This window comes from Rhincodon typus, chromosome 21 (assembly GCF_021869965.1).
Source record: "Rhincodon typus isolate 14 chromosome 21, sRhiTyp1.1, whole genome shotgun sequence".
NCBI lineage: Eukaryota > Metazoa > Chordata > Chondrichthyes > Orectolobiformes > Rhincodontidae > Rhincodon > Rhincodon typus.
This window is the reverse complement of record NC_063352.1, coordinates 24989273-25008463: the sequence shown is the minus strand read 5'-3', so window position 1 is coordinate 25008463 and position 19191 is coordinate 24989273. Positions and strand designations below refer to the sequence as shown.

Sequence of the window (19191 nt, the reverse complement as noted above, 5' to 3'; positions counted from 1 at the left end):
CACTCCACCACCACCTTCCTGTGATGCCAAAGACTGCAGTAGCTTAGGAGCCTACATCTGGACCAGTGACACTCAGGGGTCACTCCATTATGCCCAGGGGATGTCCAGCCATTCCTTCCAGGCCAACACAGCCAAATACAGAGCAAACTCTGCAGGTTGATTAGACTGCAGGACAAACATGTCCCTGTGAAAATGACAGATAGAAAGGGCAAGATTAGGGAACCATGGATGACAGGTGAAATTGTGAGACTAACAAAGAGGAAAAAGGAAGCGTACATAAGGTCTAGGAAACTGAAAACAGACGAAGCTTTGGCAGAATATTGGGCAGAGCTCAGAAATAGGAAGGGTGCGGTAACAATGTTGGGGCTGTACTATAGGCCTCCCACCAGCAAGCGTGAGATAGAGGTACAAATATGTAGACAGATTATGGAAAGATGGAGGAGCAACAGGGTGGTGGTGGTGATGGGAGATTTTAATTTTCCCAACATTGACTGGGATTCACTGTGTTAGGGGTTTAGATGGAGCAGAACTTGTAAGGAGCATCCAGGAGGGTTTTCTAAAGCAGTATGCAAATAGTCCAACTCGGGACGGGGCCATACTGGACCTGGTGTTGGGGAATGAGCCCAGCCAGGTGGTTGAAGTTTCAGTAGGGGATTACTTTCGGAATAGTGATCACAATTCCGTAAGTTTTAGAATACTCATGGACAAAGACGAGAGTGGTCCTAAAGGAAGAGTGCTAAATTGGGGAAAGGCCAACTATAGCAAAATTCAGCAGGAGCTGGGGAACGTGGATTGGGTGCAGCTGTTTGAGGGTAACTCCACATTTGATATGTGGGAGGCTTTTAAACAGAGGTTAATTAGAGTGCAGGACAGATGTGTCCCTGTGAAAATGAGGGACAGAAAGGGCAAGATTAGGGAACCATGGATGACAGGTGAAATTGAGAGACTAGCAAAGAGGAAAAAGGAAGCATACATAAAGGTGTAGGCAACTAAAAACAGACAGAACTTTGGAAGAATATTGGGAAAGTAGGACCAATCTGAAACGAGGAATTAAGAGGGCTAAAAGGGGTCATGAAATATCTTTAGCAAACAGGGTTAAGGAAAATCCCAAAGCCTTCTATTCATACATAAGGAGCAAGAGGGTAACTAGAGAAAGGGTTGGCCCACTCAAGGACAAAGGAGGGAAGTTATGCGAGGAGTCAGAGAAAATGAGTAAGATTCTTAATAAGTACTTTGCATCGGTATTCACTGAGGAGAGGGACATGACGGATGTTGAGGTTAGGGATAGATGTTTGATTAGTCTAGGTCAAGTCAGCATAAGGAGGGGGGGGGGGCGGGGGGGTGGGGAGTGTTGGGTATTCTAAAATGTGTTAGGGTGGACAACTCCCCAGGTCCGGATAGGATCTATCCCAGGTTTCTGGGGGAAGCGAGAGAGGAAATAGCTGGGGCCTTAACAGATATCTTTGCAGCATCCTTGAGCAGGAGTGAGGTCCCGGAGGACTGGAGAATTGCTAATGTTGTCCCCTTGTTTAAGAAGGGTAGCAAGGATAATCCAGGAATTTATAGACCGGTGAGCCTGACGTCAGTGGTGGGGAAGCTGCTGGAGAAGATACGGAGGGATAGGATCTATTTACATTTGGAAGAAAATGGGCTTATTAGTGATAGGCAGCATGGTTTTGTGCGGGGAAGGTCATGTCTTACCAACTTGATAGAATTCTTTGAGGAATTGACAAAGTTGATAGATGAGGGAAGGGCTGTAGATGTCGTATACACGGACTTCAGTAAGGCATTTGTTAAGGTTCCCCATGGTAGGCTGATGGAGAAAGTGAAGTCATGGGGTCCAGGGTGTACTAGCTAGATGGATAGAGAACTGGCTGGGCAACAGCAGACAGGGGGTTGTAGTGGAAGGGAGTTTCTCAAAATGGAGAACTGTGACCAGTAGTGTTCCACAGGGATCTGTGTTGGGACCACTGTTGTTTGTGATATACATAAATGATCTGGACGAAGGTATAGATGGTCTGATTAGCAAGTTTGCAGATGACACTAAGATTGGTGGAGTAGCAGATAGTGAAGGGGGCTGTTGGAGAATGCAGCAGAATATAGATAGATTGGAGAGTTGGGCGGAGAAATGGCAGAAGGAGTTCAATCCAGGCAAATGCAAGGTGATGCATTTTGGAAGATTCAATTCAAGAGCGATCTATGTGGTAAATGGAAAAGCCCTGGGGAAAATTGATGCACAGAGAGATCTGTGTGTTCAGGTCCATTGTACCCTGAAGGTGGCAACGCAGGTCGATAGAGTGGTCAAGAAGGCATACGGCATGCTTTCATTCATCAGATGGGCTATTGAGTACAAGAGTTGGCAGGTCATGTTACAGTTGTGTAGGACTTTGGTTTGGCCACATTTGGAACACTGCGTACAGTTCTGGTCGCCACATCACCAAAAGGATGTGGATGCTTTGGAGAGGGTGCAGAGGAGGTTCACCAGGATATTGCCTGGTATGGAGAGCGCGAGCTATGAAGAGAGGTTGAGTAGATTAGGATTATTTACATTAGAAAGACGGAGGTTGAGGGGGGACCTGATTGAGGTCTACAAAATCATGAGAGGTATAGACAGGGTGGATAGCAAGAAGCTTTTTCCCCCCAGAGTGGGGGACTCAATTACTACGGGCCACGATTTCAAGGTGAGAGGGGAAAAGTTTAAGGGAGATATGCGTGGAAAGTTCTTTATACAGAGGGTGGTGGGTGCCTTGAATGAGTTGCCAGCGGAGGTGGTAGAGGCAGGCACGATAGCGTCATTTAAGATGTATCTAGACAGATACATGAATGGGGAGGGAGCAGAGGGATACAGATCCTTGGAAAATAGGTGACAGGTTTAGATAGAGGATCTGGATTGGCGTGGTTTGGAGGGCCGAAGGGCCTGTTCCTGTGCTGTAATTTTCTTTGTTCTTTGTTCTTCTCTCTCCACCCCAGACACTGGGAAGAGGGATAGCATGAGAGGGAAGAGTTCCTGATCTCCACTACTCATTGTGAACAAACGCTTCTGGACATCACCTTTCATGGTCAAACTTCAGAGAGCCTTCTACAAAATGAACATACAAATTAGGAACAAGAGGAAGCCACTCAGCCCTTCAAACCTGCTCTTCCATTCGATAAGATCAGGCCTGATTTGATTGCTCGATATTCCTGCTTACCTCAGATAATCTTTCACCCCTCCCCTTATCTAGAATCTATCTGCCTCCGCCTTAAAAATATTCAAAATGAAGAGAAGATAATGTTTCCCTTTTCTCTGCCTTTTTCTCTTTCCATTCCTGTAATGTGTAAAGACCCACATTAGAGGGGTCAGGCGGGAGTCACTTGTCACTATTCAATGCAGTGTGGTTCGCAGTGTTGGCAGAATGAAGGGCCTGTGCTGTCAGATAGAATACATTTTAAAAATGACAAAATTTAAAAGAATTTTTTCCCTGGAGCATTGAAGGCTGAAGGCTGACCTTACAGAGGATTATAAAATCATGCAGGGTATGGATAGGGTGAATAGCCAAGGGCTTTTTCCTAGGATGGGGGAGTCCAAAACTAGAGGGCACAGGTTTAAGATGAGAGGGCAAAGATTTTAAAAAGGACCTGAAGGGTAATTTTCTCACCAGAGGCTGGTGCATGTATGGAACGAACTGCCAGAAAACGTGGTGGAGGCTGGTACAATTACAATATTTAAAAGGCATCTGGACGGGTACATGAAAAGGAAAGGTTTAGAGAGATATAGGCCAAATGCAGACAAATGGGACTAAATCAGATTGGAATGTTTGGTTGGCGTGGACGAGTTGGAACATTTCCATGCCGTATGAGTCTATGACTAAATCTGAACATGATTAGGAGTGATACTAATTTATTTGTGAAGGTTTACTTACAGATCACACAGGTCCAGGGTCACAACAATCAAAGTACAAGGGATCTTTTGAGTATATCTGATGTAAACAAATGTATTTGCACAATGAATTTAAAAGGATTGCTCTGCCTAACTGTCCTGACTAACCAGTTTTGCTCATTACTTGAATGGAATCAGGACTTTTTCTAATTTTGTAAAAGAAAAAATAAATAAAAACAGTGAAGACAGATCATTTTCTTCCCAAAGAAAGCCAAAGAGGTATTTAAGAATGACCTTTAGCCAAGGTCAGTCACTCCAAAACCTGTTTCAGGAGAGTTTTGATTCAGACAGCATTAACACTCAAGGGGGCTCTTCAGAACAAGGTTAAAGATTGCCAATATCAACAGGAATTTTCCTTAATGACAACTTAAACAACGTTCGAAAGTCAGATTGTACAGTGTTATTGCACTGTGGTTGCCCTCTAGGTGAAAATCAAGCAAAACCTGCTGAGCAAGTGACACCCTTCCATAAAACAATGGCAAACTCAGTATCACTGGCAGAATTCCAACTTACTTTTTCTCATTATAGACACTGTCAAACTTGATGGCTGTCACTGATCAACTAAACTTGCGCCTAGCTCTCAGGGATGTAATTTGCATTTGCTTTAATCATTGAAGAAGTTGGTTAGCCTATAAAGAAAGCCAAAGTGCCACAACTGAGGCATTAATGTGTACAGTCCAGGAATCCTTTTAATGCTTACTGCGTTTTCAGAAAGAAAGGCTAACCCTTTGTCCAGTGTCTCCAATCTCCAGTAAGATTACTCAGTTGGATTTTTGTCTCCCTGTGGAGGTGCAAATTGGATCACAAAATGCTTTGCAAAAAGAATTTGTGGCCTTTGAATAGGTCTGTAGGTCTCAGGTGTAATGCACACACATACCTCTTCCAAGATTGAAGTCCCAATTATGAGGGCTGCAAGAAAATTTTATTTCCTGCAACACACAGTTTTCAAATACTGGTGAGTGTTCTGAAAGCCTGAAAATTGCACATCATTTTAGAGAGATTGTGACCAATGGTGGAAGGCTGCTGAGGAGTATTCTGGGAACATTCTTAAAAGGTAAGTGTAAAATGCTGTCAATGTTTAATGCTGCAGTGTAACATATACACAAGATTTTTTTTGGTACAGTGATTCATCATGGGAATCTATTCTGTAAAGGTAAGTGTTTAAACAAAAAAGCCCCATCAGCCATTACTGTCTTTTTTTTTAATTTAAATCACAGGATCTGACATCTCTGACTGTTTAGAAGTTTGAAAGTTGAAGAAACAGCAGAACCAGCTCCCCTGCATTGACTGGCAGGCACTCTTCTTCAAAGGGGAAATGGCACACCAATATGATCTAAAAACTGAAAGAGAGTGATGGGTGTATGGAATGTGCTGCCGGCGGTGGTAGTGGAGTCAGATACATTAGGGACATTTAAGCGACTCTTGGATAGGCACATGGCTGATAGTAAAATGTAGGGTATGCAGGGTAGTTTGATCTTAGAGCAGGATAATAGGTCAGCACAACATCATGGGCTGAAGGGCCTGTACTGTACTGTTCTATGTTCTAACTGTGGATGTTGTAAATCAGAAACAAAAACAGAAGTTGCTGGAAAAGCTCAGCAAGTGTGGCAGCATCTGTGAAGAGAAACTAGAGTTAACATTTTCGATCCGGTGACCCTTCCTCAGAACTGATGGTAGCTAGGAATATGTTGGTTTATATTCAACAGAGAGGGTGGGGAGGGGGTCAGGAGTAAAGGATAGGGGGGGGGAGTGGGGATAGAGCCCAAAGAGAGAGAAGAACAGTTGGGACAGACAAGAGTGGATAATGATCCGGCTAGGAGGATAAATGGCTGTTAATGGAGACTGTTAGTGGCTAACAATAGGTAGTGTGTAAAGGCAGACTATGTGATATCAAGGCCTGGTGTGTGGGGTAGGGGCCCAGGACATGGGAGAATTCAGTCCTTAACATTATTGAACTCGATATTGCGTCCACAGGACTGTAGGGTCCGAAACAGAAAATGAGGTGCTGTTCTTCCAGTTTGCGCTGAACTTCACTGGAACACTGCAGCAAGCCTGACAGAGATGTTGGCCAGGGAACAGGGTGGTGTGTTAAAGTGGCCTGAACTCTCCCATGTCCTACCACTTCCCCCACCACCCCACACAGACACACCAGGCCTTGTTATCAGTCTGCCATTACACACTACCTATTGTTGGCCACTAACAGTCTCCATTAACAGCTATTCACCCTCCTAGCCAGATCATTATCCACTCAACAACAGCACTCCTTCGTCTGTCCAACTGTTCTCTCTCTTTGGGCTCTATCTCCACCTATCGTTTACTCCTCAGGCTCAGGGAATGTAGCTGGCAGTTATTGTTATGGGAGCTGTAGCCAATATGAATGCGTGGCCACGTTTCAAGCTCAGCATGTGGTCTAGTGAGCAAAGAAAACTTGAAACTTTATCAGACTCTAATTACAGAATACCCTTGCTGTGGTTTCTGGTTTGTTTACACATTTAATAGGCACAATTTTTTGCACTGGAATAATTATTTTGGTATCAAAGATAACGTGCCTGAATTCAAGATTTCATTAGATTGTCATGGGTTTAATTTTTAATCCAAATGATTTAGAAATAATAGTCCCAGAGGGGCTGGTTGGAGGACAAGAGGTTGAGGGGTCATATTCAGGTGGCCTTTAAACAAGTTGGGTGTTGGGGCTGCTGTTTCGGAGAAGTGCCGGCCCAACTCCACATCCCTACAGGTATCATCACGGCTAGCAAACGCACTGCAAACTTAATATGAGTGCGAAAAGGCAAAAATTCCAGACAAAGTCACACACCAGTCGTGTGCATTTCAGATGGAGCAAAATGTGCAGGCCATGGTTTTCTGAAGCCTACAAGAATACAAGCCTTACAGTCAGTTTCAAAAGACAGCGATTAGGTCTCCTCTGTTTTCTTCGAGTAACAAACTTCCAGATTCGACTCATTTGATCAAAAAAAGGTCGCAGTATTGACTGAGTGCTGTACGATCAGAAGTACCATTATTCGGCTGAGACACTGAACTAAGGCCCTGTCTGCCTGATCAGATAGATGTGAAAGATCCCCTGGCATTATTTTGAAGAAGTGCAGTGGAGTTATTCTCTCTGTGCTAGCTAATAGTTTTCCCTCAATCAACAAAAGACAATAGATTAGCTAGTCATTGGCACATTGATGTTTGTGGGAGCTTGCTGTGCATAAATTAGCCGTTTCTTTCCCTACATTTCCTCTGCGACTACACTTCAGAAGTACTTCAGTGGCCGTAAAGCACTGAAGCACATGGCGGTTGTGAAAATGCTACATAAATGCACATCTTTCTTTCAGGTCAGTTTCCTTCAAGATGCCTGTTGGTCCACGTAGGCAATGAACAGTCAATATGAAGAAGGGTCTAGGCCCGAAACGTCAGCCTTCCTGCTCCTATGATGCTGCTTGGCCTGCTGTGTTCATCCAGCCCTGCACCTTGTTATCAACAGTCAATATCTCTTCTGGTTAAACAGAAAGCACAGCAGTTTAAAAATAATCATATCAGTAGGCGAATAACAGTTACACAGCAGCACAATATGTCGCACTTGCTTGCATTCCAATTTTAGATCAAAACGTAAACCTGTTAATTAACTGAACTAAGGTCAGAGGACTGGCAGCCAGAAGCCAGATACTCTGCCATCTGCTGTATGAAATGTGTATAGCAGAATATAACAGAATATGGGAGATGGGTGAATAAATTAAAACTTTCTTAGTCTCTTCAAGATACATTCTCAAGTGTGTTTGACAACTGCTTATTTGACACCAAAAATAAGAGTCCACCGCAGTGATTGAGTAGAAAAGCAAAATGCTCTCCTTTACAGACCAGGGACTCAACGCTAACAATGCTCCTGGAATATCAGTGCCTTGAGTGTCATGCACAAGCTGTGATTGCATCCAGCAAACTTACAAATGGGGACTGAACTTGGCAGTTACAGCATACAACACAGGGACAGCACCCAAGACCTCAATGTGGTCAGTACTTAAACAAGTTCTAACCTACCATCTCATTACAGAATTACGCATGGAAAAGAAAGAGATTACAGAAATTGTAAGAAGCAGTCGTCATCTAAATCACATGCAAAATTCAAAAAGCATCAGCAAGTAGGAACACCATGTTTGAACATCATTTATTACAGCCCCTTCTAATTCTGGTATTTTCTTGATAAAATAAATTTGTAATTTATTGCAGTTGTATTCTAGTAGCCAAATCTTTTCAGACTCAGTTTATGTTTGAAATTTGAAGAAAAGTGGCTTAATGACAGACCTTGGTCAGAAACTGTTGCATCACTGAGATAGGTATGTAATAAGAGACAGATAATATCCAAAATCAACTTCCTCCACCTTCAGTGTCTTACCTTCGTTCTGTTCCAAACAAACGTGTCAACTCCGCTCTGCCAGGACTGCAGGTACGAAACCGCTGCTCCTGGTCCTTATTTGCTTGGAAGGCCTGTTTGTCGCTGATCCTCTTGGCTTTTGGGACATCTGCCATTTTGGCATAGTCTAGATTTATTCGTGTAGCTGGAGAATGGCTTGACCCTTCCCCAACCCTGCTGCTTGAACTTGCAATGCTCGACAGCGTGGCACCACTGGTCTCTGAATCGAAGGAGCTCTGGGAAGGGCTAACACAAGAACTGCTGCAGTAAAGGTTACCTGGAGAAGGGAAAGGATCGCTGTACAAGCTAGAGTGGCATGGTATTACCATGCAACTCTCAGAGGAACTGTACCTGCTGGTGATGCTGCTTCTTGGAGGCGTGATAAGTTGCTTTGTTTCAGACTTCAGCTTCTCCAGAGAAAAGTAGCCACTCTCCACGCGCTTCTTCTGCTGGCTATCCACCTCGTTAACATCAACCACACTCTGGGCTGCTGTTCAGGAAGAAGACAGAGCTTATTTAGAATCAGAGAGACATGCACAAGGAATTACAACAGAACCACCCCCCCAGCAATGTGGACAGTGAAATCATGCTTCAACTCTACCATCATTGAAAGAAAAGGCACCGCCCAGCACCTTTGGTCTAATCAAGCATGTACCTTACTCAAACAATTCTACTTGCACTCTACATTGTTCAAATATTGGCAGAAGCTGCAAAAATAACCTAATGTTCCTGTATAACGAATCAGCTGTAATCACACAGCTGTGGACAATGGGACGTGGACAAGAAAATAGGCAACAATGTTTGGGCATTTTACTTAAACCTGAAAGTAGATCTGTGCTGTGTCAGAGCAAAGCTCAGAAATTTCAATGATGTCACTGTACACAGTGACTAAACCAGTTCCAGCTGGATGAAAACAGAGGTGAGCTGTTCTGTTAAAACACAATCAATTTTGAACAGAGACACCTGTCAAAAGAGATTCTATCACTGCCTGGGGACAATCCAAATTGTTCATCTACAGATCTGACTGAACTCAAGGGACTAGCAATCAACTGCTTCTATATTTTACTCTGCATATTGTTAATGATTAATCATTTTACTAATCGTTCCAATCATCTGTTCCATTGCACTTTGAAATCGCTCCTCTGTAGTTTAACTTTCTCAAACACTTTTATAAATATTACCAGAAGGATTTCTGGCAAGTTCACTTGTTTAAAATGTACAACCTGTTTAACTGCAGCTGTGTGTTTTAAGCAAGTGTTCTCTATATCTAGAAATTGTTCAATTCTGGGATGTTAAATTGCAGAAATATTCTCATTCACAGTTTGAATTTTTTTAAAACTATGTTTTCACACTGTTCTTAATTATTAGGCATGCAACATTAACATGGAAAATGGTTCAGTTCTAAAATATAATGCTTCAGAAATCTGACCAATGACCACATGGGTAACAATGTGATGTAAAGACTGTGCCCTTTAATTTTTCTATAGCTTTGATTGTGGACTGAAATGGGAAAAGAACTGTTTTAAAAATCAAAGATTACTGCAGAGTTTAAAAGCAAGAAACCTGACACTCATTGGAAGGATCATTTACACAGCTGCTTGTTCAGGCAGTAGTTGAAGTGTAGTTTACACACAAGTTGGATCCAAGTACAAAGGCAGATTCAACCAGTAACAAGGAGTTGATTGGTCTGTGGATTAGTGACCAGTTATCAATAACAAAGCCCCACAGCCTGCTAACTTATGTGATTGGTTCTCAGATAGCTGAACAGCTTGGGTCTGTGAATAAGATAGTGAGAAGCCTTCAGACGTTCACTAGCTCAGTAGCTTTCTGTTCCCTGCAATAAAATTCACTCTGAGCCTGAAGCTTTTTCTTCAGCAATTGCTGTAAACTACAGTTTATTTAATAAGCCAGAGACTGTTCTAAAGTGTGAATCAGTCGCCTTGTGTCTCCAACCAACTAGTGAAAATACCTGGAAAAGGTCGACTCAGCATTCTGATCAGCACAAGACCGACTCAGTGGAGCCTGTGGACAGGGACCACTGAACTGCTTTCCCAGCTTTTCCCTCCACCCTTAACACCAATGTATTTTTTAATCAGTTTTTGTCTGTCTGTATGTGTACATGTTGGTCGAAGGAACCTTTATAAAGGGGATTATAGAATTCTTGTCCATTACAGAAACCTAGGTTAACCTCTCCATCGACCTGGGTCTGAAAGTCAGGTAAACTGGGGAGTTCTGCAAACTTATACCTGGTTACAGGGATAGGGTGGTGGGGTGGGTCTGGAGTGGGAGGCTTTTCAGAGGGTCGGTGTGGAATTGATGGGTTGACTGGCCTGCTTCCACACTGTAGGGATTCTATGATTTCTCTTAAAATCTTTAACTTTTGTGATGACCTTGGGAATAGCAGAGCTTGATTTTCAGCACACTACTCTAGTGAGGTGTAACACAACAGAAAACTTCTGAGATTGAATCCCACCGTGGCATATGGTAAAATTTGAAGTCAATAAAAATCTGGAATTAACAGTCCTAACGATGACCATGAATCCTTTGTCAATTGTCAGAAAAACCCAGAAGAAAACTGCTGTCCTCAGCTGGTCTAGCCTACATGTGACTCCAGACCCACACCAATATGGCAGACTCTGAACTGCCCTCTGGGCAATGAGGGATGGGTAATAAATGCTGGCCTAGCCAGCGACACTCTCCTTCTGTGAATGAATAAACAACAAATTCTGACCACATTTTTCCCACCGATATCCTCTAACCTTCTTTCAGTCCTGCTGACGGTTCAGAAGATGGGACAATGGAAGACTGGTTTTCCGAAGGGCTTTTCATTGTGGGGCTGATGACATGGAGCTCTTTATTTTTCAGTTCTTCTTGTTCTTGCCAGAGTGTTGACCTTGTGCTTGGGATCTTCTCAGCAGTCGGTATGCTGTTACTGGTAACTGCAACTTTAGCAGGTCCCGGTTCCTGTCATAGGCAAAACAATGAGTCCATTTCATCCTTCTAACAACATGCACCTGTTATTAAACTCACATTAAATTTAAAAAATTTAAATTACATTCAATTAAACGAGAACTTGTGTTAATCATTTAAATATAACAGATACCGAAGAATTGTTTGAGAAATGGGGTATAAACAATCCTAAGTTTACAAGAGCCAGATTTCAGCAGGTGAATTTATATGGGACTGCGGGTTGATTATCCAGTGACTCGTAACTGGACATCCACTCAGATCCTACTACTGGCTTCACAAAATCTGACGTGGTATCAACACAATACATCCAATTAACCAGTTACCTCAACAAAGGAGGTTGAGGGACAAATAAAGCAGAAACATGGTTTGTGTTAACACCAACTGCAGTGTGGTCTCAGAATGGAATTACTCTCTTACCAAATTACATCAATCATGAACTTGACATCATTGAGACACTGCCACCCTCTCAACCTACCGCACACCACATTGGTCATAGGCAAAGTTGACTGAATCATCTTTGGACCTTAGTAAAATTTAAAAATTTGTGGATAATACCAGACTTGGGAAGCATGGCAAACAGTGGGGATAATGCTATTCAACTGCAACACAACATGAGCTAACAAAATGAGAAGATAAATAGATGAAATTTAATACAGAGAAGCCTGTGAGGATAAATATTAGCATAGGGGATCAGAAGAGGTGCTACTGACTTAGTTCAGCACAGTTCTAAAGGCAGTGTAAGGACACAGGGCTTCACAGGTTCAGATTTATGAAGGTGGCTGAGAGAATAATTGGAAAAGCAAATGGGATCCTGAGCTCAAAAAAGATAAAAAATATAAAAACAGAAAAGTTGTGCTGAGCCTTTACAGAAGTCATAACAAAAGTATTTCTCCAGCTTTGGCCACCAGACCCTAAAAGAACATAATAATATCAGAGTAGGCCATTCAGCCCATCAAGACTGCTCTGCCATTTTGCAATTCCATTACATTATGGCTGATCTCATTAAGGCCTCAACTCCACTTTCCTAACTTGCAACAAATAACTGATACTTCCATTGTAGATCAAAAAATAAACTCTGCCTTAAATATACCCACCCACTGCAGATAGATCTCTTTGGAAGAAAATTCAAAAGACTAATGATCTGAGAGAGAAGAAATCCCTCCTCACTTGCATCTTAAATTGAACCCCTCCCTTATTTTTGAGCAGTCTTACAATCTTCTACATTCCCCCACAAGGGGAAAATATGCTGTGTGTACCCTCAGAATCTTCTATTTCAATAAGATCATCTCTCTTTCTTCTAAGCTCCAATAAACGTGGGTCCAACTGCTCGACCTCTCTTCATAAGATAATCCTCTGTTCCAGAAATCAGCTTAATGAGCTTTCTTTGACTTGTTTACAATGCAAGGCTATCTCTTCTTATGTATGAGGAAACCAAAGCTTTACACAGTACCCTAGCTTCTGCATCACTAAAGCCTATACAAGTGGAGCTTTCCTACTTTAACCCGGTTTGCACTAAAGGTCACATGACACCAGGTTATAGTCCACCAGGTTTATTTGAAAACACAAGTTTTCGGAGTCTTACGCCTTCTTCAGGTGTTAGTGAGAGAGGCAGCATCAAACACAGAATCAACAAAAGATCAAAGGATCACATCAATGAGGATGTGCCAAACAAACCTAAGATGCTGTCAAATCTTCAATCAGCCAGAAGACCAATACATACGTGCAAATCCCCAAACTCCGTTCAAGTCCCTGCCCTGCGAGAACCATAGTCCCCATCAGTGCAAAGAGGAGGCAATATTCCAGGTCAGACAACGCATGCCAGATGTGAGGCCCTGCCCAGAATCCGCTCGTGTCCCAGCCCGGAGCCAGACTGGCCCTACCTCCAAAGTAGGAATCCACGAAACGCCACATTGTCTGACCATCTGCAAACTGTGCCCCTTGAACAAAATAAAAGGTATCTGCAAATACAAATTCATCCCATAGATTCACGCATGTGTGCCTCTCCAACAGAAGCACCTCCACATCATGCACAAAAAGCAATATTCCATTTGCTTCCTAATTACTTCCTGCATCAAATGTTTGTTTTTGCACCACAGCTTCTGCAGTCTCGGGTAATTGAAATAACATTCTGCTTACCTATTCTTGCTGCTAAAGTGAACACATTTTCCCACTTTACGTCCCAGTACCAAATTTTTACCCACTTAATCTATACTTGCAGGCTTTTTGGTTCCTCATCAGAAATGTGGATACTGTTCCGACCTATCTTCAGAGCATCAGCACATTTGGCTATGATGTAGGCAGTCACTTCATCTGATTTATTCATGTAGATCGTAAACGTTGAGATCCTAGCACTGATTCCTGTAGAGTTCCACTATTACAGTTTTGGAAATGGAATTTCACCCTCTCTTGTTGGACAATCCTCTTTCTATGCTAATATACCATCCCTAATGCAAAGAGCTCTTATCTCTTAGTGACACTTCAGTGGATACCTTTGAACACCCAAATGCCATTATATTTACTGGTACTCTTTTACTTACACTGCTTTCACATCCACTCAAAGTGGTCAAACATGATTTCACTTTCACAGTGGTTGACTGTAATGTCATTTTCTAAATGTCTTGTTGATACCTCCTTAATAATGATTCTAGTTTTTTTCCCAATGATAGATGTTAGGCTAACTGGGCTACAGTGTCCAGCTTTCTGTCTCCTTACCTATCATTCAAGAAAGGAATGCGTGAAGGTCCTTGAGATGGTACAAAAGAGATTTACTGGAATGGTCCAGAGATGAGGGAATTTGACAAGATTAATTGGAGAAGCTGGTGTTATTCTACTTGGAGCAAACCAGGTTCTGGAAGGATATGGTAGGGGAATACACGATTGTGATAGGTCTAGATAAGGCAAATGTACAAGAACAAATGGATACAAATCTGAGTTTTGGACAGGAGAGAGGGGTGCCTTGTGAGGGAAAGGAATTGCACAAAGTGCACAATCGTGACTTGGCCCTCAGTGCTTATAAGGCTGCTGAACATGGAGACAATCCACAAGTTCAAAAGAAAATTGGTTACAACAAGGTGCAGGGCTGGATGAACACAGCAGGCCAAGCAGCATCAGAGGAGCAGAGAGGCTGACGTTTCGGGCCTAGACCCTTCATCAGAAAAGGGGGAGGGGAAGGGGGTTCTGAAATAAATAGGGAGAGAGTGGGAGGCGGATACAAGATGGATAGAGGAGAGGATAGGTGGAGAGGAAACAAACAGGTCGAAGAGGTGGGGATGGAGCCAGTAAAGGTGAGTGTAGGTGGGGAGTTAGAAAGGGGATAGGTCAGTCCAGGGAGGACGGACAGGTCAAGGGGGCGGGATGAGGTTGGTCGGTAGGAGATGGAGGTGCGGCTTGAGGTGGGAGGAGGGGATAGGTGGGAGGAAGAACAGGTTAGGGAGGCAGGGACGAGCTGGACTGGTTTTGGGATGCGGTAGGGGGAGGGGAGATTTTGAAACTTGTGAAATCCACATTGATACCATTGGGCTGCAGGGTTCACAAGCGGAATATGAGTTGCTGTTCCTGCAACCTTCGGGTGGCATCGTTGTGGCACTGCAGGAGGCCCAGGATGGACATGTCATCTGAGGAATGGGAGGGGGAGTTGAAATGGTTCGCGATTGGGAGGTGCAGTTGTTTATTGCGAACCGAGCGTAGGTGTTCTGCAAAGCGGTCCCCGAGCTTCTTTAACCGTGAACCTAACCCTCCCTCTGCTGACCCCTTCTCCCGCTTCCAACACCCCCCATCCTCCTGGACACCACCCCAAGGCCTCCTACCCTCCCTCGACCTCTTCATCTCCAACTGCTGTCGAGACATCAATCGCCTCAACCTCTCAATCCCTCTCACCCACTCCAACCTCTCCCCCGCAGAACATGCAGCCCTCCGCTCCAATCCCAACCTCACCATAAAACCCACGGACAAGGGAGGCGCAGTTGTAGTATGGCGCACTGACCTCTACATCGCCGAGGCCGGACGCCAACTCTCCGACACCTCCTCCTACCGCCCCCTTGATCATGACCCCACCCCTGAGCACCAAACCATCATCTCCCAAACCATCCACAACCTCATCACCTCAGGTGACCTCCCACCCACAGCCTCCAACCTCATCGTTCCCCAACCCCGCACTGCCCACTTCTATCTCCTTCCCAAAATCCACAAACCTGAATGCCCTGGTCGACCCATTGTCTCCGCCTGCTCCTGCCCCACCGAACTGATCTCCAACTATCTCGACTCCATTTTCTCCCCCTTGGTCCAGGAACTCCCTACCTATGTCCGTGACACCACCCACGCCCTCCACCTCCTCCAGAACTTCCAATTCCTCGGTCCCCAACACCTCATCTTTACCATGGACGTCCAGTCCCTCTACACCTGCATTCCCCATGCAGATGGCCTTAAGGCCCTCCGCTTCTTCCTGTCCCGCAGGCCCGACCAGTCCCCCTCCACTGACACCCTCATCCGCTTAGCCGAACTCATCCTCACCCTCAACAACTTCTCTTTCAATTCCTCCCACTTCCTACAGACAAAGGGGGTGCCATGGGTACCCGCATGGGCCCAAGCTACGCCTGCCTCTTTGTAGGTTACGTGGAACAATCCCTCTTCCGTACCTACACCGGCCCTAAACCCCACCTCTTCCTCCGTTACATTGATGACTGTATCGGCGCCGCCTCGTGCTCCCACGAGGAGCTCGAACAGTTCATCCGCTTCACTAACACCTTCCACCCCAACCTTAAGTTTACCTGGACCATCTCTAACACCTCTCTCCCCTTCCTGGACCTCTCTGTCTCCATATCGGGCAACCACCTAGAAACCGATATTCATTTCAAGCCCACCGACTCCCACAGCTACCTAGAATACTCCTCCTCCCACCCACCTTCCTGCAAAAATGCCATCCCCTATTCCCAATTCCTTCGCCTCTGCCGCATCTGCTCCCAGGATGAGGCATTCCACTCCCGTACATCTCAGTTGTCCTCGTTTTTCAAGGACCGTAACTTCCCATCCTCGGTGGTCGAGAACGCCCTCAACAGTGTCTCCCACATCTCCCGCACCTCATCCCTCACACCCCGTCCACGCAATAAGAACCAAAAAAAGAATCCCCCTCGTCCTCACGTACCACACCACCAACCTCCGGATCCAACGCATCAACCTCCGACACTTCCGCCATCTGCAATCCGACCCCACCACCAAAGACATCTTTCCCTCCCCACCCTTATCTGCTTTCTGGAGGGACAACTCTCTCCGTGACTCCCTTGTCTGCTCCACACTCCCCTCCAGCTCCACCACACCCAGCACTTTTCCCTTCAACCACAGGAAGTGCTACACCTGCCCCCGTACCTCCTCCCTCACCCCCATCCCAGGCCCCAAGAAGACTTTCCACATCAAGCAGATGTTCACCTGCACATCTGCCAATGTGGTATACTGCATCCGCTGTACCCGGTGTGGCTTCCTCTACATCGGGGAAACCAAGCAGAGGCTCGGGGACCGCTTTGCAGAACACCTACGCTCGGTTCGCAATAAACAACTGCACCTCCCAGTCGCGAACCATTTCAACTCCCCCTCCCATTCCTCAGATGACATGTCCATCCTGGGCCTCCTGCAGTGCCACAACGATGCCACCCGAAGGTTGCAGGAACAGCAACTCATATTCCGCTTGGGAACCCTGCAGCCCAATGGTATCAATGTGGATTTCACAAGTTTCAAAATCTCCCCTCCCCCTACCGCATCCCAAAACCTGTCCAGCTCGTCCCCGCCTCCCTAACCTGTTCTTCCTCCCACCTATCCCCTCCTCCCACCTCAAGCCGCACCTCCATCTCCTACCGACCAACCTCATCCCGCCTCCTTGACCTGTCCGTCCTCCCTGGACTGACCTATCCCCTTCCTAACTCCCCACCTACACTCACCTTTACTGGCTCCATCCCCACCTCTTCGACCTGTTTGTTTCCTCTCCACCTATCCTCTCCTCTATCCATCTTGTATCCGCCTCCCACTCTCTCCCTATTTATTTCAGAACCCCCTTCCCCTCCCCCTTTTCTGATGAAGGGTCTAGGCCCGAAACGTCAGCCTCTCTGCTCCTATGATGCTGCTTGGCCTGCTGTGTTCATCCAGCTCTGCACCTTGTTGTCTCGGATTCTCCAGCATCTGCAGTTCCTACTATCTCAGAAAATTGGTTAGCCACTTCTGGGAACTTTCAGAGTTATGGAGACAGTTGGGGAATGGTATTGACTTGGCTGTTTTACAAAGAGTCAGCATAGATTCAATGGGTAGGATGGCCTTTATCTATGAAATAATGACCCTCTGATGGGCATTCTACCAGTCTTCAGGAAGCATGCTACAATGTTGCTGGAGGTGTGTGTGCAGCACATGGGTGGGGCATGGGGTTGGCTGGGCTGGGATGAGTAGAGATGAATGCTGGGCATAGTGTGCCTTGCAGCATGGAGAAGTCACCAGCCTAACTGAAATGACAATCCAAAAGGGTCAACAAGGTCAGAGGTTCCATGGTCACAGGCAGTAAAGTCAAGCCAGCACTGGCCCTAACATCCACGGAGGGATTTTCCCCTCGACCTTCTGCCCCTATTTTTCTTTTAATTTTTGAAAATACTTAAATGGAGCACCCAGAAGTCACTTGCCTACTTTGGTGTTGTCCACCTAACCTAGCGCTGAGTCTCCAAGGCTGCTGCCCCTTTGATTAGGCATACAACACAAAGAACCTGTCCACTGTCATTAAGTCAAGGAGGACAGCTCAAAGTCTGTGTCAACTGATGCCAAGAAAATTGATTTCCTAAAAAATTTAGGTAAACTAAAAGTTGCTTGGCCAGAATGCCAAGGCTCTAAGACTGCTAGCCAACAATCAGATTGTTAGAAAGCAGTGGGGTTCCAGGGATTAAACAAACAATCAGATTAATTTAACCAAGAGTAGTCATGATACAAAGTGCACCAAACTATTAGTGTGTTTGCCTTGGTTGACAGAAGTCACCGGAGTTAGATTTTTTTTAAATCAATTTGTTAGGAGTTGTTATCACACACCTCTGGAGCACACCTCCTGGCCCAGAGGAAGGGACACCACCACCGCACCACATTTGAGTTAGAACGTTGTAAATTCAAAACTTCAGCAGATTACGAGGGAATGCTGAGGAACTGCTATATTATCCTTCACTTAAGGCAATAAACCTCGATTTGAGCTACTTGCTCAGGGGTAAAAAAAAAAGTGGTTTTCCAACACACTTGGCCAACGTTTTTCCTTCAGCCAAAAGATAATTAACTGATTATTCAACTCATTGCTACTTATGGAATTTTATTGAATACAAATTGTGTGTTTTATGCTTGCATGCAATCACTGCAATTTCAATGATAAAATACTTGGTGTATAATGAATTAAGATATTTCAAGACACAGCTACACATTATATAAATGTTTACCGCCATGACCAATCTTGTCAAAAACTTCAAACACAATACTGTGACAGTGCCACATTGACAAAGGATTGTTGATGGGAAAAAGGAGCATTGGCAATGTACATGAGATATTCAAATATCCATTTTAATTTTAAACACTGGTGTCTCTCTTCTGGACCAGACCAACACATGTTAAAAATAATCTGCAACTAAACTGGGTGAAAAATCTTTTCTGAAAAAAATCTTTCATTCAGTTTACACTAGAATATGGTCTCCAACCAAATAAGTATATTAACTAACAAACCTGGCTGCTATTTTTAGGTAACAACAATGTGATTCTATTTTGACAAAAACAAAAATTTCTTTTACTGCCTTTATTTTCTAAAAATACCAACAGCTGAGGGGATAATTCCTGCTATTGTTTAAACACACACACTGTGGCTACCAATACTATAGTTCAGGAAAAGCACATTAAA

General features: G+C 44.5%; 1 protein-coding gene across 7 annotated transcripts in view; it reads right to left on the bottom strand.

Annotated features, from left to right (window-relative positions):
* Positions 1 to 19191, bottom strand: part of si:ch73-103b11.2 (myosin phosphatase Rho-interacting protein) — a 183791-nt gene that overhangs the window by 57662 nt on the left and 106938 nt on the right. For 3 of the 7 annotated variants that reach the window (XM_048609494.1, XM_048609490.1, XM_048609495.1), the window contains exons 6-7: positions 11087 to 11291; positions 8310 to 8817 (exon numbers count right to left, since the gene is read on the bottom strand). In XM_048609494.1, the coding sequence (XP_048465451.1) occupies positions 8310 to 8817; positions 11087 to 11291 (713 nt within the window). The remainder of the gene's footprint in view (positions 1 to 8309; positions 8818 to 11086; positions 11292 to 19191) is intronic. The other 4 variants (XM_048609492.1, XM_048609491.1, XM_048609493.1 and 1 more) reach the window with 4 other exon arrangements.